Source organism: Lissotriton vulgaris, chromosome 4_1 (genome assembly GCF_964263255.1).
Source record: "Lissotriton vulgaris chromosome 4_1, aLisVul1.2, whole genome shotgun sequence".
NCBI classification, from domain to species: Eukaryota; Metazoa; Chordata; class Amphibia; order Caudata; family Salamandridae; genus Lissotriton; species Lissotriton vulgaris.
The window spans coordinates 1,679,403,289-1,679,427,636 of NC_141691.1; the positions used below are offsets into that span (position 1 = coordinate 1,679,403,289).

Here is a 24,348-nt window from a genome sequence, read left to right on the forward strand (position 1 = left end):
GCTGATTTTGCAGTGTTTTTCGATTTTTGGGGGTGTTCATGGGGAGGGACATGCCATGTGGCTGGTGGCCATTTTGAGTGCAGCTACAGGCACTGGCCATGTGCTGGCAGGCAAGTGGCCATTTTGAATGCAGGCTTTGTTGTTAGGCCTCCAACCATTTTGCCTACTTTTCAACCTTTATTTATGCCCAGGGGTAGTGAGTCTTGCATGGGCCTAGTATTTCTGTGGGTTGTCTTGAATTTAAACATCATGGAGGCCATGGATTGAATGGGATTGTGCTGATTTTGCAGTGTTTTTCGATTTTTGGGCCTGTACTTGTGGCCTTTTCACCAGGGGTATTTGAGTCTAGCATGGGCCTAGTCTTTCTGTGGGCTGTCTTGAATTTAAACATCATGGAGGCCATGGATGGAATGGGATTGTGCTGATTTTGCAGTGTTTTTCGATTTTTGGGCCTGTACTTGTGGCCTTTTCACCAGGGGTATTTGAGTCTAGCATGGGCCTAGTCTTTCTGTGGGCTGTCTTGAATTTAAACATCATGGAGGCCATGGATGGAATGGGATTGTGCTGATTTTGCAGTGTTTTTCGATTTTTGGGCCTGTACTTGTGGCCTTTTCACCAGGGGTATTTGAGTCTAGCATGGGCCTAGTCTTTCTGTGGGCTGTCTTGAATTTAAACATCATGGAGGCCATGGATGGAATGGGATTGTGCTGATTTTGCAGTGTTTTTCGATTTTTGGGGGTGTTCATGGGGAGGGACATGCCATGTGGCTGGTGGCCATTTTGAGTGCAGCTACAGGCACTGGCCATGTGCTGGCAGGCAAGTGGCCATTTTGAATGCAGGCTTTGTTGTTAGGCCTCCAACCATTTTGCCTACTTTTCAACCTTTATTTATGCCCAGGGGTAGTGAGTCTTGCATGGGCCTAGTCTTTCTGTGGGTTGTCTTGAATTTAAACATCATGGAGGCCATGGATTGAATGGGATTGTGCTGATTTTGCAGTGTTTTTCGATTTTTGGGTGTGTTCATGGGGAGGGACATGCCATGTGGCTGGTGGCCATTTTGAGTGCAGCTACAGGCACTGGCCATGTGCTGGCAGGCAAGTGGCCATTTTGAATGCAGGCTTTGTTGTTAGGCCTCCAACCATTTTGCCTACTTTTCAACCTTTATTTATGCCCAGGGGTAGTGAGTCTTGCATGGGCCTAGTATTTCTGTGGGTTGTCTTGAATTTAAACATCATGGAGGCCATGGATTGAATGGGATTGTGCTGATTTTGCAGTGTTTTTCGATTTTTGGGGGTGTTCATGGGGAGGGACATGCCATGTGGCTGGTGGCCATTTTGAGTGCAGCTACAGGCACTGGCCATGTGCTGGCAGGCAAGTGGCCATTTTAAATGCAGGCTTTGTTGTTAGGCCTCCAACCATTTTGCCTACTTTTCAACCTTTATTTATGCCCAGGGGTAGTGAGTCTTGCATGGGCCTAGTCTTTCTGTGGGTTGTCTTGAATTTAAACATTATGGAGGGCATGGATGGATTGGGATTGTGCTGATTTTGCAGTGTTTTTCGATTTTTTTGTGCTCTATAACTGAACTGATGTTCCTCTGTCTTCCATTTTTTTTAGGTGCACAAGACTCAAGAGAACCACCAGTGCCAGGAAGAAGTCCTGCAGCGGTGTGTGTGTGCAGCATAACGTCACGCGACGTCACGTCTGGCCTCAGACAACTCTACAATTCGTGCAACTGCGGCCTGCTGTCTGACCTGCTCTGAAGAAGATGGCCCCGCCCCCAAAGAAAGTTCTCCGTAGCTCCTCTAGCAAGAAAGTTGCTAGTAAGGAGCAGAAGAAGCAAGTTACCAAGGAGGCTGGTGTGCCACCCGCCACTTTTTTTGGGAGCAAAAAAAAAAGTACGCCTGCAGCAGCAGGATCTGCTGGGGACCAAGCTGAGAGCAGCACCCCTGCTCCATTGGGTTCAGTGCCTCCACCACCACGCCAACTTAAGTCAAAGCCCTTGAGTGCTTCAGAGGCAGTCAGTGTACTTCTCCAATCACCATCGACCAGTGATGTTGGCTCATCGCAAGAAAGTAGCAGCAATGTCCCTGAATCAACACAGGTTGTTGTAACTCATCTGACAAGTGTTGAACAACCACAGCCGCAACAACAACACCATGTGCAAGTACACGCCCAAGTACATGTGGAAGGAGAGGCAGCAAAAGGAGATGCGCAAGCAAAGGTGCATGGAGGTTCACAAGTGCCCACAATAGTTGTTCCTCCCGAAGTAGGGGCACATTTGGAAATCGACAATGAAGCTGAGGTATCATTGGAAGCCACTCCTCCTGATGATCATTCATTGTCTTCCACATCCCTAGCAAGGAAAAGATCAAGGGGGGTGTCTACATCTTCTTCAAGCCCACCTCGTTCTGATGCAAGTGATCTGTCTTGGGAACCACAACTGCGGTCTGACAGTGAGGCACACCATGATCTGACACCGGTACCTAAGCGTAAAAGGAAGGTCGTCCAAAAACTCAAACCTATGGAGTGTGATGAGGCTCAACAAGAAGTGACAGATACTGCTGGTGATGAAGCCTCTCACGATGACGACGAGCCAGTCATCACAAAGGTCACTGCAGCCCCACCGGGCATGCAGCAAAGAGACATTTTGACCCTATCCCGAGAAGCTGCTGAGCGTGATGATGATGTCGGCGAGGAGGCAATGGAAATGGAATCATTAGATTTGGAGTTAAGTAGTACACCAAAACCTACCGCTTCCATATTTCTTCGCAAGAAGGTACCCACCTCGTCCTCGACCTCAATTCGTGGTGGTGAAAGTGCAAAACGTACTGAAGTTCGGCAATCCACATCCTCCACTTCATCTGTCATTAGCAGCAGGACCACCACCACCAGTATCGCCGCATCCTCCGGCCCCCGAAGACATTTCAAGTCTCCAGTTTGGGACTTCTTTAGTGTTTGCCCAAGAAAGGAAAACGTAGCCATTTGTAGCCTTTGTAAGCTTCGATTTAGTCGTGGTAAGCTTGGTTCTAACTATGGTACCGGAGGCCAGAGAGGTCATCTTGAGAGAAGGCACGCTGTCCAATGGTTTCCGCACCTAGAGGCGGTCAAGAAAGCCGGAATTGCACGTAATGAAAACGTTGATTTGTCATCTGCTGATGACGAGGAGGTAGAAGAAGACGATTCAAACACTTCACTTACACCCAGTTCCCATGTCAGCAGCACACCCCATGGGAGCCACACTAAGAGTGTGGGAGAGAGTGAGACATCAATGCGGGAAAGTTCATCAGCGAGCGTAACTGGGTCGAAGAGATCATCATCATCCCGTAAATCATTGGTCCAGGGCAACATTAAAAAGATGTTGTTTACAGAAGCGCAATATGAACGCAACCACCCAATGACCCGTCTGTATAACACTAAGCTGGCTAAAATGCTAGCTCTGGACCTTCTCCCTTTTTCTTTTGTAGAAGGGGTTGGTTTTCTAGAATTAGTGACAGCGCTCTGCCCTAAATGGAAGGTTCCTAGCCGGTTCTATTTTGCCCGAGTTGCGGTTCCAGCACTACATGAAGATGTTCTGAAGGTGATTGGGGCAGCTTTGCAGAAGAGTGCTGTTCACACTATACATCTGACAACAGACATGTGGACCAGTGGCGCAGGCGCTGATTACATGTGCATCACTGCACACTGGGTCTCTTTTTCAGGGGCTAAAGCAAAGCTAAACTCAGGTGTTGACACTAACATTGTTTTTAAAGGTGCTCGGAAACATGCAACACTAGCCATGTTTGGTTTGGAGAAACGTCACACAGCAGAAAACATTTTGGATGTCTTTAACACAAAGGTCCTTAACTGTCTGTCCCCACTAAAACGCAAGGTTGGTTATGTTTCCACGGACAATGGCTCCAATATAGTTAAGGCCATGAGGGACGGTTACTATTTCAGAGTGCCGTGTTTGGCGCACTGTATAAACCTGGTTGTCCAAAAATTCTTGGGTAATAAACGCAGTGCAGCGTACAGTGTATTGGAGAACTGCCGAAAAATTTGCAAGCATTTCAGGCATTCTTTTAAGGCCCGGAAGCAGCTGAGGAGCATGCTATATCAAAGTCAAATGCCAGTGAAAGCACTCATCCAGGAGGTGGTAACACGTTGGAACTCAACCTTCTACATGCTTGAGCGTCTGTATGAGCAGTATACGCAACTCGATCAATATTTCTTGAAAGAGGGTATAGAGGAGCTGAGGATGGGTGGGCCGCAATGGAACATAGTTGAAAGCCTAACACGCATGCTTCGTCCTTTTGAGGTCTTCACGCGTGCAGTCAGCAAGGAGGACTCTAATTTGGGAAAAGCTATCCCATTGTTGTACATGCTGGAGGACCAACTGAAGGAGGTGTGTTCTGTGTTTGGAAAAGATGACAAAAAGAAAGACTCTTTGCTTCTGGCTGAGCAATTATTAGAGCTCCTACAAGGTGATGAACGTCTTAAAAAGATCCACTCAGAACAGCATTACATTTGTGCTACTATTCTGGATCCACGCTACAAAAAGGCGCTGGCAGGCAGAGCATTCTTTCCTTTTGGTGATGAAGATGTTACAAAGTACAAACGTTGGCTAGCCTTGTCAGCCAAGAGGTTTGAAACAGAACGGCTGGAAATTGAAGGAAATGGCAGTACATCAGCAGGCCATCCCCAGTCAAAACAATCCACTTCTGCACCTGTGGCTGTGGCACAAGTGACCTCTCAGCCGTTAAAGACACCGGCAACCGGATCATCTGCACGAAAGACAACAGAAACATTGGAGGCTGAAGAGGATTGGCTAGCTCTGCGTGGGTTTGGTTCTCAAAAGGTCAGAGGCACAGCAAGAGCTACGCAAAGTGGAGGAACCTTGGAGGAGGACCTTGAGTCGATGGTGAAGGACTATCTGAATGACTCCACAGAGGTCTATGTTAATTCTGACCCATTGGCGTATTGGCATGGGAAAAAAGAATTGTGGCCACAGCTCACCAACCTGGCTTTAAACTACTTGTCTTGCCCACTCGCAAGTGTGTCTTCTGAACGGGTTTTCAGTGCGGCTGGTGGGATTGTAACTCCCAAACGGAGCCGCCTCTCGCCCAAAAATGTGGAGAGGCTAACAATGATCAAGATGAATCAGCACCTCATACCACCAGATATAAGAGTACGAGAGAGCGTGCCGGATGAAGAGGAGGTGGCCAGCAACATAGATGAGGGAATTTCTACTCTGTCAGGTGGCACTGACCTCACCCTGGCTGAATTCGCAGAGTATGATGACGAAGCCTTATTCTTATTCCTGGACCGTGATACCGACTTCGAGCCCTGAAAATGAGACAACGAATCAATAACTTTCTTTTTCATCCTTATTCACTTTTATTCCTGTGTGTCTGTCTTTCTTTGTTGTGCACAGTTAATATAATTCAAACTTTAATCAGATAATCACAAAAACAAGCCCATCAGCAGAACTGTCTTCACTTGTTTGCTAATTTATTTGAAGGTGCCGCAGTCTGCATTCCTCAGGTTCACAAGTTCAGAAGAACATGCTCCTCTATCCTCCTCCTCCAGACTCCTATTTCCATCAAAGCAGAGGGCTGGTTTACGCCCAATGAAGAAAGACTCAGCACTTGTGGGGGTGTTGTTCTACCTCTTTGCAGGTGAGTTGACGGGTCTGGGGCCATTGCTGGGAAGCACTAAAAGTGGTTTGGACCAAATCCGAGGCGGAATTTTTTTTGTGTTTTTGATGACTTGCTTGCCTTTGAGGTGCTCTTAGGGGGGGTTCCGTCTGTTTGTGGGTGAGTTTCGTGGTCTGAGAGCATTGCTGGGACACTCTAATCTTGATTGCATTTGCTTTTCAGGAAATCCGTCGTGCCAACCCCGACTTATGGCCTAGCTACGCAGCGCGTTTGGACCGAAGGCCCAGAAATATTGCAAGTATGAGATTTTGCTTTTGGCCTGTTTGGGGGTGTTATGCTTCTTGGCGGGTGGGTTGCCGGGTCTTGGGGCATTCCTGGGAAGGTCTAATACCGGGTAGAAGTGGTTGGGACAAAATCCAGGCCGATTTTTTTTGGGGCTATTTCTGACATTTTGCTCTATGTAGCGTTTTCGGGGGCCTGTTTGGGGGGCTTCCTGGTGTTTGTGGGTGAGTTTCGTGGTCTGGGAGCACTGCTGGGACACTCTAATCTTGATTGCATTTGCTTTTCAGGAAATCCGTCGTGCCAACCCCGACTTATGGCCTAGCTACGCAGCGCGTTTGGACCGAAGGCCCAGAAATATTGCAAGTATGAGATTTTGCTTTTGGCCTGTTTGGGGGTGTTATGCTTCTTGGCGGGTGGGTTGCCGGGTCTTGGGGCATTCCTGGGAAGGTCTAATACCGGGTAGAAGTGGTTGGGACAAAATCCAGGCCGATTTTTTTTTGGGCTATTTCTGACATTTTGCTCTATGTAGCGTTTTCGGGGGCCTGTTTGGGGGGCTTCCTGGTGTTTGTGGGTGAGTTTCGTGGTCTGGGAGCACTGCTGGGACACTCTAATCTTGATTGCATTTGCTTTTCAGGAAATCCGTCGTGCCAACCCCGACTTATGGCCTAGCTACGCAGCGCGTTTGGACCGAAGGCCCAGAAATATTGCAAGTATGAGATTTTGCTTTTGGCCTGTTTGGGGGTGTTATGCTTCTTGGCGGGTGGGTTGCCGGGTCTTGGGGCATTCCTGGGAAGGTCTAATACCGGGTAGAAGTGGTTGGGACAAAATCCAGGCCGATTTTTTTTGGGGCTATTTCTGACATTTTGCTCTATGTAGCGTTTTCGGGGGCCTGTTTGGGGGGCTTCCTGGTGTTTGTGGGTGAGTTTCGTGGTCTGGGAGCACTGCTGGGACACTCTAATCTTGATTGCATTTGCTTTTCAGGAAATCCGTCGTGCCAACCCCGACTTATGGCCTAGCTACGCAGCGCGTTTGGACCGAAGGCCCAGAAATATTGCAAGTATGAGATTTTGCTTTTGGCCTGTTTGGGGGTGTTATGCTTCTTGGCGGGTGGGTTGACGGGTCTTGGGGCATTCCTGGGAAGGTCTAATACCGGGTAGAAGTGGTTGGGACAAAATCCAGGCCGATTTTTTTTTGGGCTATTTCTGACATTTTGCTCTATGTAGCGTTTTCGGGGGCCTGTTTGGGGGGCTTCCTGGTGTTTGCGGGTGAGTTTCGTGGTCTGGGAGCACTGCTGGGACACTCTAATCTTGATTGCATTTGCTTTTCAGGAAATCCGTCGTGCCAACCCCGACTTATGGCCTAGCTACGCAGCGCGTTTGGACCGAAGGCCCAGAAATATTGCAAGTATGAGATTTTGCTTTTGGCCTGTTTGGGGGTGTTATGCTTCTTGGCGGGTGGGTTGCCGGGTCTTGGGGCATTCCTGGGAAGGTCTAATACCGGGTAGAAGTGGTTGGGACAAAATCCAGGCCGATTTTTTTTTGGGCTATTTCTGACATTTTGCTCTATGTAGCGTTTTCGGGGGCCTGTTTGGGGGGCTTCCTGGTGTTTGTGGGTGAGTTTCGTGGTCTGGGAGCACTGCTGGGACACTCTAATCTTGATTGCATTTGCTTTTCAGGAAATCCGTCGTGCCAACCCCGACTTATGGCCTAGCTACGCAGCGCGTTTGGACCGAAGGCCCAGAAATATTGCAAGTATGAGATTTTGCTTTTGGCCTGTTTGGGGGTGTTATGCTTCTTGGCGGGTGGGTTGACGGGTCTTGGGGCATTCCTGGGAAGGTCTAATACCGGGTAGAAGTGGTTGGGACAAAATCCAGGCCGATTTTTTTTTTGGCTATTTCTGACATTTTGCTCTATGTAGCGTTTTCGGGGGCCTGTTTGGGGGGCTTCCTGGTGTTTGCGGGTGAGTTTCGTGGTCTGGGAGCACTGCTGGGACACTCTAATCTTGATTGCATTTGCTTTTCAGGAAATCCGTCGTGCCAACCCCGACTTATGGCCTAGCTACGCAGCACGTTTGTGGACCGAAGGCCCAGAAATATTGCAAGTATGAGATTTTGCTTTTGGCCTGTTTGGGGGTGTTATGCTTCTTGGCGGGTGGGTTGCCGGGTCTTGGGGCATTCCTGGGAAGGTCTAATACCGGGTAGAAGTGGTTGGGACAAAATCCGCGCGGAAAAGCCTTTAGTTTTGGCACTTTTTGTAACTTAGGGTTCGTTAGGGTTAGCCCTAGCAGCAGGATTGCATGTGTTTCGGGGTGTTCTAGATTTTTCAAACTGAGTTCTGGGGTCTTAGAGCACTCGTGAGAATGTGTAATTTTGGTTGCAAGTCATTTGAAGAAAATCCATGGTGGGAAAGGGGGGATTTGGCATAGTTAAAGAAAGCCTTTGCCACTATTCTTAACTTAGGGTTCGTTAGGGTTAGCAGTATTTCTATTGCATGTGTTTGAGTGGGGGGGATTTCGAGTCTTGGAGCGATGCTGGCTATGGCTACTTTTGCTTGGTTGCTTGCAAGTGGTTTGAATGCAATCCACGGTGGGTAATGGGTAATTAGGGTACTTCGGCCTACTTTTACTTTCAAAGTAAGTTTTGTCACCAGTTTTCTGCTAGGCCTCGTTTTTTGAGATTTGATTGGGGGTCTTCTACATTTTTGCGACTGGCTTTAGTAAGGGTCTGGGTGGGAGCACTGCTAGGAAGATCTAATTTTGTTCTAAAACACAGTTTACAGTACACCTAGCTTGAGGGGCAAGATCCGCTACATTAATTTGCCCATACTTATTTATCCTTCAAAAGGTGACTCAGAGTACGCACTTTCAAAAACATTGTACTGTCTACTAGGAAAAACAAATTGTGACTTTTTGCACTCCACAGCCTACATACCTTATATTTATTTATCAGTGGTGTTGTAATATTATATCACTTCCTGTTTTTCGTTGAATAATTACAGGCCGGGTTTCAGTCTCTGCAATGGGGAAAAAAGGATGGAGTCAGGCTTCACAGTAGCGAGCCACAATTCAGCATCAGGCAGGCAGTGGACAGGGTGTCTTCTGGTGACCAACATCGGTGGACGAAGCGTCGGCTGCAATGGAGGAGTGCCGCTAATAGGAGGATTTTTTTTCTGCGGGCAACTTACTTACCACTTCCAACAGGACCACTACAACCACATAGATACAGTATCCCTTGCCTTTTTCTCTGACTGTGACTGCATTTCTTGGCTCTCTCTCGGCTTCTACATTGATCCCTTAACACATCACTTAGTCCACTCCACTATCTGCACCACACATAGTCATTTGTAAGTGCTCCTACGTAATTCGCAAGTCGCAGCACGCCCCAGGCCGTAGAGGACTGGGATGGCCCCAATGATGAAGCATGTCACCAAGGGGCAACCCTGGTGAGTGAGGGGACACCTAGAAAAAAAGCAATTTCTCCTTTTCTATCTACTATACCTTCTGTCAGGTTACGCAGCCCCTAAGCACCTACCGTACTATGAAACTACATTTCCCATGAGTAGGCGGGAGACTTGCAGACTATTTAGTGAGACTATATGAGAGTACCCTTGTATGTTAGGACAGCACTTCACTGATGCCTGTCTTGTCTTCTGTTACAGGTATCCTTTCCCTGCTGACCCTACCTTTACCCATCCCACATTTTTTATTTTAGTTTGTTATTTTTCTCCCCCGCCTAATGCCTCGAACACCCTGTGTTTACACTTCTGGGTGTTGGTGACATTTGGAGGTGGAACCATATTTGCATCGACTGGATCACGGGGAGTAAACCTGACACCTTCCAGACCAACCCCATTGAGTGTTGTTGTGAATGGATTTATAGTGACCAGCAAGGCTCTCGGGTATCTGGCTACAGAGACCTTATGTTGAATATCGTTATCAATAATTCCACACAGGCCCTGTACTGTCGCATTCTTTCTTTCCACAGTTGTCGATGATATATTCTTACTCTGCTTGACAAAGAACCATTGCTAATGTGAAAGAACTTCAACCGAATTAGTAGTTATACTTTACCATTTGTTAGGCTACAATGTGGCACTGCTCTACTGTACTTCTGTCACCTGCTATATTCTCAGTTGTACCGTTGAATTGCTCAGGAGGACAAACCAGATTTCATTTTCTTTTTTTTCATAGGCATGCAACTGCCACTGTGTCACACCACTAGTACCACCGCTATGAGGAAATTTTATCCGACCAAGATTGCCAACGTTATTCGGTGTTTCCCGTGGAGCCAGCCCTGGGTCTAGCCCTACTTTCAAACACAAATTACAGGTAAGATAAGCGTTTGGTGGTTTGGGGGTATAATGGAGTATTAGTACGAGAGACGAGAGACTGAAGGTAGTACTACTAAAGTCCTAGGACTCTTGGATTCACTTCACTTAGTCTGTGAGAGGCACTTAGTGTTGAAAACATTTGGGCATTTACACTTAAAGGAAGAAAATGGAACTAAACTTTCAGGAAAACAGTCAACGTTAAACCCCCACCCACCAGGCAAGCAGTAAAAAACAGGTATGCTCAGATAAAGTTTGAAAAAGTATATTTATATCCCTAACAAAATAATCTCCCGCAAGACCCTCCCTAACCCCAACGATTGTCCTTCAAAAGTCCCCAAAAACCCAACTCCCAATTCCCACCCCCCAAAAGTCTCTAAAAAAGGGGCAAGGGACACTATGGGTGGATGCTGTTAACTTTTTGGGCCAGGGCATCATGCTCCTCGCGGAGCAAGGCGAGCTCCTGCTGAAGGCGGGACACCATCAGGGTAGTGCGGCGCAGGCGTGCCTTCACTGCCTTGCAGGTGCAAGGCCTGTGAGAGGCAGCTGTTGGCCTTGCTGCTCGGCGGTGGCGTTTGCCTTTGGCAGCCCGGCTCAGTCTCGGTGGACCACTGTGCTGGGTGGCAGCCCGTGGGGCCACGGAGGCCGATGCAGACGACGTTGTTGTAGTTGTCGACTGCACACTTTCCACGTCCTCCAGGGCCACCAGCCGCCGATATTCCGCAACAGTGGCCTCGATCCTCCGTTGCCGGGCCGCTCTAGCCAGCTCCTTCCTCCTTGTTCGTTTGGAAGGAGAACCTATATGAAGAAAGAAAGACATAGTCTGTAACCAATGCTCTTTAAGATTAACTCAATCATTCAGCAGAAATTTGTGCTGCAGTACAACTAGCAACTTGCAAGCGCATTACATAACTATTGAGGCCAGTATCTATCTAACCTCACACTTCTTCATCCTTGCTCTAACATTAGTGGGAGTTTAGGGAACAAATTCTACGAGCACTGTGGACTTCCATTGGAGTCGACTATGAAAGTACACCAGTCTTATTCTTCTTCTTATCTCTTGTTTTGGAAAATTGGTACGTTATTTTCTGCAAGCCGGCATAATGCCAGCGCAGTAAACTTGCACCCGAGAAAAAGAGACGCACGCCATGAGGAGTGACCTAGACTTGCGTTGCCGTTGCGTTACTGTACCCGTCCAGTACATGCAGGTGGTGAAGCTCTTACTTTTCTATTACGGGTGGCACTGAGAATACTCTGTTACAACTCAAGGGCTACTGCTTAATTAATTTAACTTTCACCCTACAGTGGAAATAAGTACTAGAAATGGAAAATTGAAGAAGATAAATAATCTGATTATCTATCACTTCACATGGGATGTTTTTGCTTATATATGGGATGACTTTAGGTGCTTTGCTTTTTATTGAGTGACCAGTGATACATCCACACATGAATGACTGAGTACTACTAAACTTATTAAGAGAGGTAGGGAGTGGCCACCATAATAACCGGATCTATGCAGTGCTTGCAATACAAACTACTGCTACTATTTATGGTAGTATTTGGACAAAATTAAAAGTTCTTTTCCTTGCCTTTCCTACACTGGAACGGACGTGCGGGTGCAGTGTTACATGCTCTTCAAAGTTACACTTAGTTCATCCACTGACCGTCTACTCTCTCTAGATCATGGGTACTCACAAACTTTCTCTCAGGGGCTACATTTACAGTGTAGTTTGGGGCCGAGGGCCGCACTGGTGGGGGCGGAGTCAGAGGGGGCGGGGCTAAAGCAAAACAATAACTTGTGACCATGAGGTTGCACACAGGTCCCTGCAGCAGATGCCCTCATCCACTGAGCCACCAGACCCAGCATTTACATACATCTCTCTCCCTCCTGCTCTCCCTCCTGCCCTCCCTCCATCTCTCTCTCCCTCCTGCCCTCCCTCTCCCTCCCCCTCTGTCATCTCACTGTGTGTGTGTCTATCTGTGTCAGCCTTCAGCCCGGGTTGAGACCGCTTCCTCAACGCGCACACACAGACAACAACACCAAAGAACTTAACAGGTCTTTAAAAGACCATTAACATATTATTGAGGCTTTGTTTGTTTTAGCGCCCCTGCTTCTCCACCCTGACAATCACTGCTTGCCCGGCCCCACAGAGCAGAGGCTTTGTTCTATTTCACCTCTTTGTGGCCTTGCATCTCCACTCTGCTCTGTGGGGGCCGGGGGAGCAGTGATTGTCAGAGTGGAGATGCAGGGGCGCTAACAGGTGAAATACAAAAAAGCCTCTGCTCTGTGGGGGCCGGGGGAGCAGTGATTGTCTGCAAGGTCTGCGCACCGCCAAGGAAGGCTTGCCGGGCCACCACCGGCCCGCGGGCCGTACTAGGAGTACCCCTGCTCTAGATACACATATGCTATCTAAGAGTCAGATAGTAGCATGATCCAGGTATATGGACACATACAGTTTCTGTGTCACCCACCCAGGCTGTTGTCCTTCCACCCATCATTGCTTCATCATTCACCCAGCCACTCATCTCATATTCTTGCCTTCCCAGCTAGTCTTCAATCTCAATAAGTAAGGAATATATAAGAGCTTACCTCTGGCCGCCACCACCACCGTCTCAACTCTCACAGCCGCCGCCGCCGCCTCCTCCCCTGAACAATCGGCCTCCGCCTCCGTGTCCAGCACCACCACCTCCACACTGGCCCCGCCACCAGATGTTCCACCTACAAAGTACATGTAACAATGTTAGAATAAAGCACTCACTAGTCACTAGTATTTGGTCTAGGAATGAAGACATGTGAAAACAATGTAATTTGTGACTGTCTACGTTAAAGTTAAAAAAAATGTCCCTTTTTCCAGGGAAGGTTGTCTTGCTGCACTTTTTGGCACAACTGATGAAGGCTGTTTTTTTAACACGCACCATTTTTCTCCACATAGACAGAAGATGGACTTCTAACTACAAGATCAAGTTGAAACCAGGTGAGAGCTCGGCTCGACCACAAGAAATGTCTTCAATTAATCGTCAGCACTAACCACTTTTCCATTATCAGTTAAACGTTTAGTTTTATTATGACTTCATTTTAATAAATGTGTTTACTTTTAATAAAGCTTTTAAACTTAAATACAATCTGTGTTTTTTGGTCCAGACTAGAGTGACTGAGCGAAAGGTTTTGCAATTTTTGCAAGCATGAGTCCAGATAGAACACTTCAAAAGACATTATGGACAATCCCAGAGGACTGCACTAAGTTGATAGAGCTATTGCTGACTAGAATCATGGGAGTTTCGCCAACCGTGCAATCTTAGTTAGCTACACAGACAGACTAATAAGAATAATCTAGTAATACCACAGGGAGTCATAGTAGAGGCAGGATAAGAATTTAGATACAGTCTACAAGAAGAGCAAAGACAATTTTGAAAAAAGTCAAATGAGGAACGCTAGGAAAAATAGGTACTAGTCTAAAATGAAAACTTACTGGGGCCAGCAGAGGAGCCCTCGCCTGCCCGATCCTGGCCCTGTTGAACAGCATCCGCCGCCTGCTGCTCCTGTGTCCTCCTCTCGCCCCTGGGGGGAGCTGACGTACAACATGAAAGAAAGAACAGAAAACATGGATGATTGTTGCTTGTCAATGTCAACCAAATCAAACATTTCAAAAGAACAATAACAAAATATTTCCGCGAAATTATATTGATTATGGTTACTTTTCATTTATTTGCGGACCTGTGACTTCGAAAGTCACGTAACTCACTAAACAAAGTACTGAAACGTTCACCTAGGACTGGCAGTCCGCAGTCCGCAGGCAAGACGCAAAGTGACAGACAAACTCCATTGTGATTTCAGTCAGATCAGTGACAACACTAACAGTTGCCTGCTACATTACCAGTCATTTAAATAGTCAAACTATCAATCCACCGCCACTATTTTTCTTATTGTCAGGGTTACAAAGGAAGGGGCAGATTTAAGCCCTTGCGGCTCTTTTGCGCCGTTCTTGCGTGACTTTTGTGACGCAGCAGCTAAACAAAAAAGGTCGCCATGGTGCGGCGTATAATATTATAACAACGTGACGCATTTGGGAGATGCATCCCGTTATAAAGCCCTGCGCCATCAGGGGGCGTTCCGGCGCAAGGGAGGGCATTCCTGCGCTGGAACACATCCTAATAGTGGCTGAGGGAAATCTACAAAATATCAATCAGTCACCTTTAGGACAATGATGCGTCACACAAACCCTGCACCTGCTTGAAGCAGACGTACGGCTTGACCCAGCATTGGGGAGATAGGGTACCCCAGAGCATTGATGGAGCTGCGCCATCGTTGCGACGCAACTCCAGCAGTAAAGCTTCGGTGACGTTTTGGGCCCATGGTGCGCCGCATTGCAAATACGGCGCACCATGTTTGGTGGTGGTAGCGGGCCGCACAATTAATGGCGCATCCCTGCTACTTTGCAGGGATGCGACGGTAATTGCAATTCTGCCCCTTTGGGGCATACTTACTTACGCGTTCTGGCGCATCTCCAGAGATGCGCCAGATCATCATCAAATGCGTCACGCAAAACTACCCTTGCGACACGGCAGATGTGCCTCATTTACAATGCGGCGCGCCCTGGCGCAAGGGTAGGCACTTGCGTGACGCATCTCGTCACGTAAGAGCGGCGCATCGCTGGAGTCACGTCGCCAACGCAATGCAACTCCAGTAATGCTCAGGGCCACCCAATACTTAACATGCTGTGTCAGTCCTTTCGCCTGCTTCGAGCAGACATAAGGAATTGAATTGACGTAGCAGCGTCGCAGAAGTGCCTGCGTTAAATCTTGTACATTTCACGCAGGCAATTTTGCGAGGCGCACAGCCGCTGGACCGCCCACCCTGCGTACTAGGAACGCACCCATTGTGGTGCAGGCCCATGGCTTTATAACGTGACGCATCTCCCTAGATGCGTCATGCTGTAAATGACTCGCAGGGATGCGGCACGTTTACGCCGCTGTTGCGTCACGCAAGGCAACGTAAACGTGGCGCAAGGGGCTTGTAAATGTAATCTGCCCCCTAGTGTCTAGCATTACGCAGTTCTGTAAAGTACACTCATACATAATAGTTACTCAGGCCAATGAGACCACGAAATAGAAAACAAATAAGCATAGTAGCAACGCCACTGAGAAGGAGAGCAGTGCACCTGAAATGCACAGAAGATTTTGAAATATAATTTAACTACAATGTAATCGTCATCAGCGGCATTATTGGCTTGCTCCATGTAAAAAACAAATATTTGCAATACAACAACACAGAGCAGGAGAAAACATCATAGTAGTGAGTGATTAAATGGCTACTACTACTCACCAAGCCCGGGGATCTCCAAGCCGAGCTGGTCCAGCAGGTCGCGCTCGCGGTCCAGGAGGTCCGTCCAGCGATGGGTGACCTGGCTGTAGGTGCGCTGGACCCCGTAGAGGTGGGATATGGCCCAGCACACCTTCTCCCACCGCTTCCGGCGCTCCCGCATGTTGTAGCCGCCGGCCGCGATTCTGCCGCCTCCCGCGATGGTCCTGGGCAGGCGGCGCTGGATGAAGTAGACCAGCGCGCCCACTTCCTCCGGGCTGAATATCTCCCGTCGCGTCACCTGCTCCCCCCTCAATCTCCCGCATGCTGTCCTGCCACTGGGTCCAGCACTACTCCCCGCCGCCGCTGCGGCCCTCAAGTGCCTGGGCAGCTTCACGGCGCCTGGCTTGACCATGGTCTGGGCAGGTAAGGTAGGAAGAAGTAGAAAATTAAGAAAGAATAGGATAGGGAAGAAGAAAAGAAAAGAGTTTAAAAAAGTAGTTTAAAAGTAAAGAAAAATAGCAGAAAAGACAAAAATATACAGCTAGGAAAAGAGAGGGATAGATAAGAAGCAAAATCGTAAAAAAAAAACTGAAAACAAGCAAAGGATGGCAAAGATACCAAGAGGATTAAACACCATGCCCAGACACAGGAAATGAATGAAAAACAAGATGGCCGGCGCCCGTTCACGAGCGCGAAAGTAAGTTCGCGCGAGATTTTCCTCGCGATCTCGTGCGAACCTCTAGATTTCCCGCGCGATCTCGTGCGAACCTCTACTCGCAATGCGCTTACTGCGCGAGATTATACATAGCGGGCGGAAACGGAAATACGTCACGCAAACAAAATGGCCGACCTTGGGGTAAATTCGCGTGTTGCGCTGCAAGCGGCTCGCGAATACTGCAAAAAAACTCGCGAAACAACAAGCCGCAAAAAAATAAAATGCTCATTCGCACGAATTGGCGGCTTCCGCGGTCGGTTTCGCACGACGCCACGCCCCGCGAATAGCGCGAAAAAAACCGAAAAACGATTTCAGCAAAAGCAAAAGCAATGAGCAGGTGCAAAAGGTCAACCTCATGATTTGTAACGATTCTTTGTAGTGCTTCCTGAGGGGGCCCTCCAGAATTCGGTTGCCTGCTTGCAACTATTGTGTGACCCTGCTCTGACCTTAACTGTATGCCACAAAGGTCCTGATTTACAGCTAAAGGAGCAGACAAGCAGGTGCCAGGCTGGAACTTTAAATTCTTTCAGTGACACATTAATTAGCCCCTAATTCATTATTGTCAGTTGGGGCAGGGCAGGTGTTGTAACTAATTTTGCAACAATGAAAGCACTTAGCAAGTGCAAAAGATCACTAATCAGGGCGCACTAAGGAAGCAGGTGCCAGCTAAAAAAATATTCTGTGACACATTAATCAGCCCCAAATTAATTCAGGTCACTTGAGGCAGGGAAGGTGTGCTTTGCTTTGCCGAAAATAATGTACACTGGACAACCAGAGGGTGTGGTGATGAAACAGAGGGTGGCATGGGTGGGCCAGAGGGTGGCATGAGTAGTCAGAGAGTGGCAGTGGTGACAGAGAGTGGCAGTGATGAAGAAGAGTGTCCCAAACAGGCTGGACATGTAGAAACAACAAGTTCGCAAAACTTGCGACCCGACAGGTAAGTTCGCAAATTGCGAAATTGTAAAAACCCTCGCGAACTGGCAGAAACACGGGCGAACACAAAAAAAAAAAAAAATCCGCAAATTCGCGGGAATTCGCGGATTTTGCGGATTGCGAATCCGCAAATCCGCAAAATTCGCGAACGCGAGATCCGCAAAATTCGCCCATGCTTAATCTAAACCTGCTTTTTACATTTAATTTGTAAAGCTGACTTCAAATAAACCAGCTGCGGGAATCCCCTTAAGCAGCACAGCCTAGCCACATACTGTTCATAATTAAAACATATACGTTGTTTCTGCTCATATGTTTCAAGGGGTGTTAGAAATTGGATTTCTGGTTGACAGAGGTAAGTACCCTGTCCAAGCAGGAATCACAATCCTAGTCAGGGTAAGTAAGATATGCACCATAAATTAACCTGTGCTCACCCTCTGTAGCTTTGTACAGAGCAATTAGGCTTCACTTAAGAGGCAAGGTGTAAAGTATTTTTGCAACACTTCAACTAGTAACACAGTGAAATCACCACAAAAAGACTCCTCACCAATTTAGAAAAATAGCTTATATTTTTATGAACAAAACAAGACCAAAATTACAACCACTAATTATAACTGGGGTTATAAATTTTTAGATAAATAATAAATTAAAATGTAGTGATAAAAGTTTAAAGCAACAACCGAGGAGAGCTGGTTGAGCTAGACCCGACCAAATCCAAAAGTTGACGCAGACCGCGATGGAGTGCAGGTCAGATACAGGGATCATCTATTCCAAAAAGGAGCCAAGAGGGAAAACGGGAAAGTAAGGTTTCCCTCCACTCAAAAACCATTCAATTAAAAAAAGCCTTGTCCCTAGGATGTTGATAATTGGTATACTTTTTCACAATAGAAGAGCCAAATATCAGTTTCTACTGCAGCGCCACCCGACTTTTCAAATTTTAATCTTCAGGTGTGCTTACATATATCATCCAAAAATGTTAAAAAAGACTAGAGAAATTCCTTGTGAAATTTCAAAAAGACAGTCAGGATGAACACATAAATGATGTCTGCACCCACACTTTTCGCAGTACATCAACAGTCATCCGTGTAAAAAAATGTGTGGAGAGCAAAATGACCCCTCTCGGGCGCACCACCCTCGGGGTTACTGGCTGGTACTCACCAGATAAAACCCCTTTTTATCATCATTGGTAGTCATTTTGTTAAAAAATACATGTGTCCAAAACAACAACCAAACCAACTGAAAAGTGCGAGGAGTAACCAACATTCACTCCTTTTGGGACAAAAAGTAATTAAAATCAACAAACACACCTTACACACAACTTTATTCTGGATTTTTAGGCGTGATTTGTTGAATTAAAAAGGCTGGATCCCCATCGGAGATTTCGAAAGTAGGAGGGAATCATCGGCAAACATAATTGCCGGAACCCTCCTGCTTGCTAACCTGGGGGCATCGTTGTTCCTGATATTATCGAGGTAAGATATTACACCATTAACAAAGAGGCAAAACAGGGTCTGTGCGAGGACCCAACCCTGCCTTAACCCCCTGTGGACAGGAAATCTAGATGACAAAGCCCCCTCCCTCCCGCACCTGACCTGGGCAAAATTTCCATCACGGAGCCTGATTATTGCCTGTAGTAGCTGTGGAGAAACACCTAGCTCCCTGAGGACCGCCCATATTTTATTGCGTGGTACCAGGTCAAATGCGGAACTCAGATCCACGAACACCATGTACAGACTCCCCCCCTCGATCCCCACCGTTTTCCAGTAGAGAAGAACAAGGCGAAAAATCTGGTCCATGGTGGACGTGTTCTTTCTGAAGCCCGCCTGGAGAGGACTAAGGATCGCATTGTCCTCCATCCAGTCCAGGAGGTGGTCCAGCAGGAGACGGGCGAAGAGTTTTCGAGGGACATCTATGAGGCTGATCAGCCTGTAGTTGGCTGGGAGCAGAGGAGAGCCCTTTTAAAAAATCGGTACTATCTCTGCCCCCAGCCAAGTACAGGGGATTTCCATCCCACTTAGAATGGAGTTAAAAATAGTATGCAGATAAGGACCCCAGATCTCTGGTTGGTGTCTAAACAAATCTCCGGGGAGTTTATCAAGGCCCGGAGCCTTACCCGACGCTAATCTCCCTATAGCATTTAATACCTCACCCAGTGTCAACTCTAATTTTTCATTGGGCTCAGAGGGGCTGTCAAGAACTGGCTCTATGAGAATTACAGAGGTATCTTGATACAGTTTACTAAAGTGGGATTCCCATATTGAAGCAGCAATGTTTGGCTCCACAGCTGATTTTGGTTCCCCTGCACCTGTATGGACTAGTGACCAAAACTTTCTTGAGTCCTTGGTTTCCAGTGCCAATGATAGGCCATGCCACCTATCCCAATCCCAGTCGAACTTCGCTTGGGCGATAGCTTCCCTGTATTTCCGTCTCATCTCTGATACTTTCTGTTTATTGGAACCGGACTTGACCATAAGGATCAACTCAGTTTTTATCTTTTTGCACGAGGAATTGTACCAGGCTGAGGTGGGTGTCCTCTTCTTCCTACTCACAGTCTCAGGGTAGAAAACCTCTCCTAAACTTCCCACTAGGTCTACATGAATTTGAACCAGTTTCTCGTTTAAATCAGTAGCTTTGGGCTTATTAATCAGTTCTTCCATTTCAACTAACTTAGAGAGCGCCACATCATGGATTTTCGTGATGCACTCTGCTGAACTGACTATTTTCCCCCATCTTACCCTACATGTGTTATTGGTTAAAACTAAGGTCCCTGTGTCTTGCCTTGGGTCATTGAGTGGCGTGCCTTCTTGTGACCCTGGGTGTACCATGTCCAAGCAGAGAGCATTATGATCGCTATCTGCTCTTTCAATCACCCTGAAATCCAAAACCGTGGGCCACATGCTTGTGACTACAAAAATGTAGTCCAAACGAGATTCCTGGTCCTTCCTATTGAAGGTGCACACTGATGGAGCATCAGATGGTGTGCGCCCTTTGCAGGCCCTCAAGGAGTGGTTCAGGGTAAGTGACGTGATCTGCACCGCTAAGGGGGACCATGATTTCGGGTTTGGAGATTGACAGGGGGAATCCCCCAGTAATCATCCTCAGCTGTGAGGGCACCCTCCTTTAAACCTTTTAGTGGTTCAAAGTGACAATTGAAATCCCCACCCATCAGTATCTTTCTTTTTGGGACAGCGCCCTCACGAAGACCCCGTGGATGTGTTAAGTTAGTATCACTCCCCACTTCCCCGGTCAGGAATGGATGGGGTATTGAGGGTGGCGTCTTCTCAGGAATAGTAAGGAGTGAGTCTCGATCTCGGTGTAAATTGGAAGGTGTCCTCAGCTGCTGTAGCACTGATTCTATTGTTTGATCGATACTATCCAAAAGGGATAGGTGGGTAGCGTCCAACAGTTCTGGTTGTGTAGCATTCGTGGTAGAACCCAGGGGGGATCGCTGTGTACTTTCAATCCCCTCTACTAACTGGTTTTCTAGGGCTGTTATTCCATTGTTTACCACAGTATTGGCTTTAATGAGAAAGCTATCCAAAGTACCTGTTATCAAAGAGGCCGCTTTGCTCCTCATCTCCCTTGATGCCATATTGGTAAGATCCTGATTGACCCAAGTCCAGTCCAGGTTGTGAGCGTGTGTATCAGACAGAACAAGGGAAGCCGGTCACGTGCTTGGAGGGGTGGCCCGGTCCGGTCTCTCTCGGGCTCGAACGGGCTACAACGGGCCGGCCCTTGGCCCGGGCTTTGCCCGGCGCCGTCCTGCGCGCGGTCCGCGATGCGCTTACGGGGGCGTCATCTTATAGACAATGTGGGCAGGGCACCCAGAAGGGAGGCGGGGTCGGTCGGGAAGGGTCTCCAGGTGCGGCTGATGAGCATGCCGCTCAGGCTCCTGGTACTCGCAGTCCCGCTCCTGCTCGCTCTGCCCAATCAGAAATCCAATGGCACAGGTAGGAAGCTGCAACACCTCTGGTCCCAAACTGCACACAACTACGAGCGGCTCCCGCAAAGCGGGGACCGCGAGTCGTGGTTTTAAACTGCCAGGAGGGAGGCGGGGTCGGTCAGGAAGAGTCTCCAGGTGCGGCTGATGAGCACGCCGCTCAGGTTCCTGGGACTCGCAGTCCCGCTCCTGCTCGCTCCACCCAATCAGAAATCCGATGGCACAGGTAGGAAGCTGCAACACCTCTGGTCCCAAACTGCACACAACTACGAGCGGCACCCGCTACAACTAGCGCCACACTTAGCTACCTTGTACCAGAAAGCTCTAGATACGGGCAAGCTTTCCCCCCACCACAAGAGAAGTCCTTTTCTCTGAGGTATTGAAGCCAGGAAAGGAGGGCATACTCTGCCGATCATACAGATCACTATATCTCCTAAACCTTGATAATAAAATATTTGCACGAGTAATCGTGAACAAGTTGACACCTTTGATGACCAGCCTAATTCTGCCAGAACATTCTGCATTTAAACTTGGCTGGGCCACTCTTAATTACCTACTAACTTTTTTTCTATGCAGTAATGCCGCAGATCCACCCAGGCGTGATGGAGGCCTCTGGATGTAAAGCACAAATTCCCATTTTGTTCAATTCCACATAGCCCCTATATGCAAGGTAAAAATCTCAGTTGTCATGTGTGCTGTTGTTCCCCTGCTCCTATTTGTAGCTTCCTTTGTGTCATCTGCCTTCCACTCCTGCCAACTTTATGCGGGATACATATTGGAGATATAATTGAGTGTTTGCTGGGAGATTCCAAATAACAAAAGAGGGGGCAGTAGCCTCCGCTCATCCTTCTGGACCAGGTCTAAATATGGCCTTACCTTGTGAGCTGCAAACCCAGATTGATCCTTGTCCAGTGCTTTCTTTGCAAGGTCAGCTGCTTCATATATCAATCTCTTCTTTTCATCATCAGAGTTGGTGCTCAGCTGAGAATAATGATGTGCTGCTCTTGCCAAACGCCATAATATTTCACCATGTTCACTGTTTATAGAGATATGAAATTACTTTTCTGAACGTACACAATGCAAATAATACTTTTACTTGTGTTTTCTAAATAAAAAAAGTATTTATTAATGGCATCAAAATCAAAAATGGTCCATGTAAGACTCAAGTAAACTTCTCACTGATCAAGTTCATCCACCAGACAGAGTAATATAGGTTAAGATTTGGCCTTATATTTCAAGTTAGTTTGTTTTTATGAAATTCATGACAATTTCCAACCATTTATTCCTAGCTCAGGACCCTGTGCCAGAAAATCCCACCCATTTTTCCAACACGAGTGACAGCTGAAGCGAGAACAGATTAAACAGTAGATGTACACTTTATCATATATAGTGAGCTTTGAGAGAGGAACGTTGACACCTTCCTACACAGGCCAACTAATTGTTTTCTGCAAGGGCCCTTTATGTCCTGATACCGTCAGCATATATATATAGTGGCGGTCGCCACTGCATAGTTATACTAAGTCAGACTTTCTGAAGGAAGAGCATTTTTTTTGCATTACTAATAACGGATGCACAGTTTGTTGAACTTTCACAAACAAAAAAGAAACAAGCATTTGCAATGCAATAGGTCTTGCATTTCCGAGAGTTGGAGATATTGGGATTGTAAATGACAATGCGTTTAATTAATTTGTTTTTAAAACCTGCAAGCGGTGCGTAAACACGCACTTTGAACGTATAGTCTTTGCTTACGAGAAGCAAGGCTGGCAGTAAAAGTGGCTGCCAGCCTTGCTTCTAATAAGCATAGACTACAAGTACAAAGTGCTTATTTACGCACAGCTTGCAGGTTTTCAAACGCATAATTAAAAGGCATTGTCATTTACAATGCCAATAGCTCAAACTTTCGCAAATGCAAGACCTATTGCATTGCAATTGCTTGCTTTGTTTTCTTAGAGAGAGGGTTGGGTCCTGGCCCACTTGGAGCTCTCCGCTTACACATCTTCTCTTGAGGCATGTCACAGCCCAACTTTAACCCACATTCTGTCTCCCAATACTGTCATGTTCTTCCTGTTGTCCTTGTAAATGACTATCTACCATCCCATACGTCAGTCTTGTCTAGACTCCGTGCAGTGACTCTTCGGGCGTGTGCTGAGCTTGCTGCAGAGTTGTGTTGCTGCACGCAACCCTGCTGGCAGCTCACCCCGCTTTTCCAGCCTCTGCCATTGGCCCTCCTCGTGCCTCTGCGTCGTCCTTACGCACGGCCGCTGGTGCCGAGCAATCGGCGCGCAAGGTTGTTTGTACCGAAATAAAGGGCTGCGTCCTGTTGCCACAGGGACTGCAGGCAGAGGCTCAGTACGCCGCGTGCTGCACGTCACTGGTGGCTCGTCACGATTCACGAGGAAAAAGCTGGATGAACACGATGGAGGCGCTGCTGGGGCACAACTGCGAGGGGGTGGGCGGTGAATGACCACGCAAGCCCTTTACAGAAGCGCAGAAAGAATAGTATTTACGTGGAGTTTAGCCACTAACACCACATAACTGGTACAGCAAGAAGACACAATGCATGCACACACATGCAGACATAGTAAAACAGAGGTGATGTACTAATCAGTACTCATGCCTGACAAACGTTAAATTGGTGGAGCAAGAGACAGCAGTCATGCACTGACACACATGGATAGCAAACAAGCATTCGGCAAGGCATTGGGTCTCATGGCCAGTGATAGAAGGCGCAAGCCTTGCGCGGCATCAGGGGAGGGGGCCTACGAGACTCCCTTGTGGGAGCATGCAACCATATGGCGCCACCATACGGGGCCGCGCGCTCCCACAAAGAAATCACCAAAACTTGCACGCGCTGCATTGAAAGCAATGGAACGCGTGCACGTTTTTGCCTGGAAAGCTGAAGAGATCTCATGAGGTCCCTTTCCTATGCTGCGCATGCGCGCTGCGTAGGCGAGACCTAAAAACCTCATCCACCGTAGATTTCAAGGCACAACAAGTGATTCACTTTGATAGGCACATTCAGCAGAAGTAATCTGTCAAGTGATACAGTTCAGGGTTATTGGTGTCAAAGTCACAACTGCTACAGAAGGAGAACGGAAGAAGCTGGGACACCCCCTTTCCCAGTTGGAGCAACCCCCATTAATCCCACCTAGGTCTTCTCAATGCTATTTTGGGTGCTCTGCTCTGTGCCCTCAGGCTGTGTGCGGTCAGTGTCCCAATCT

The 24,348-nt window shown here is 47.6% G+C and overlaps 1 protein-coding gene across 1 annotated transcript in view; it reads right to left on the reverse strand.

Annotated features, from left to right (window-relative positions):
* LOC147724400 (regulator of microtubule dynamics protein 1-like) overlaps positions 1–23,138 on the reverse strand; it is a 394,761-nt gene extending 371,623 nt beyond the window's left edge. Inside the window, exons 1-2 of the mRNA XM_086918037.1 lie at positions 23,065–23,138; positions 22,004–22,163 (exon numbers count right to left, since the gene is read on the reverse strand). Of these exons, the coding sequence (XP_086774163.1) occupies positions 22,004–22,163; positions 23,065–23,138 (234 nt within the window). The remainder of the gene's footprint in view (positions 1–22,003; positions 22,164–23,064) is intronic.
* Positions 23,139–24,348: the final 1,210 nt, after the last annotated feature.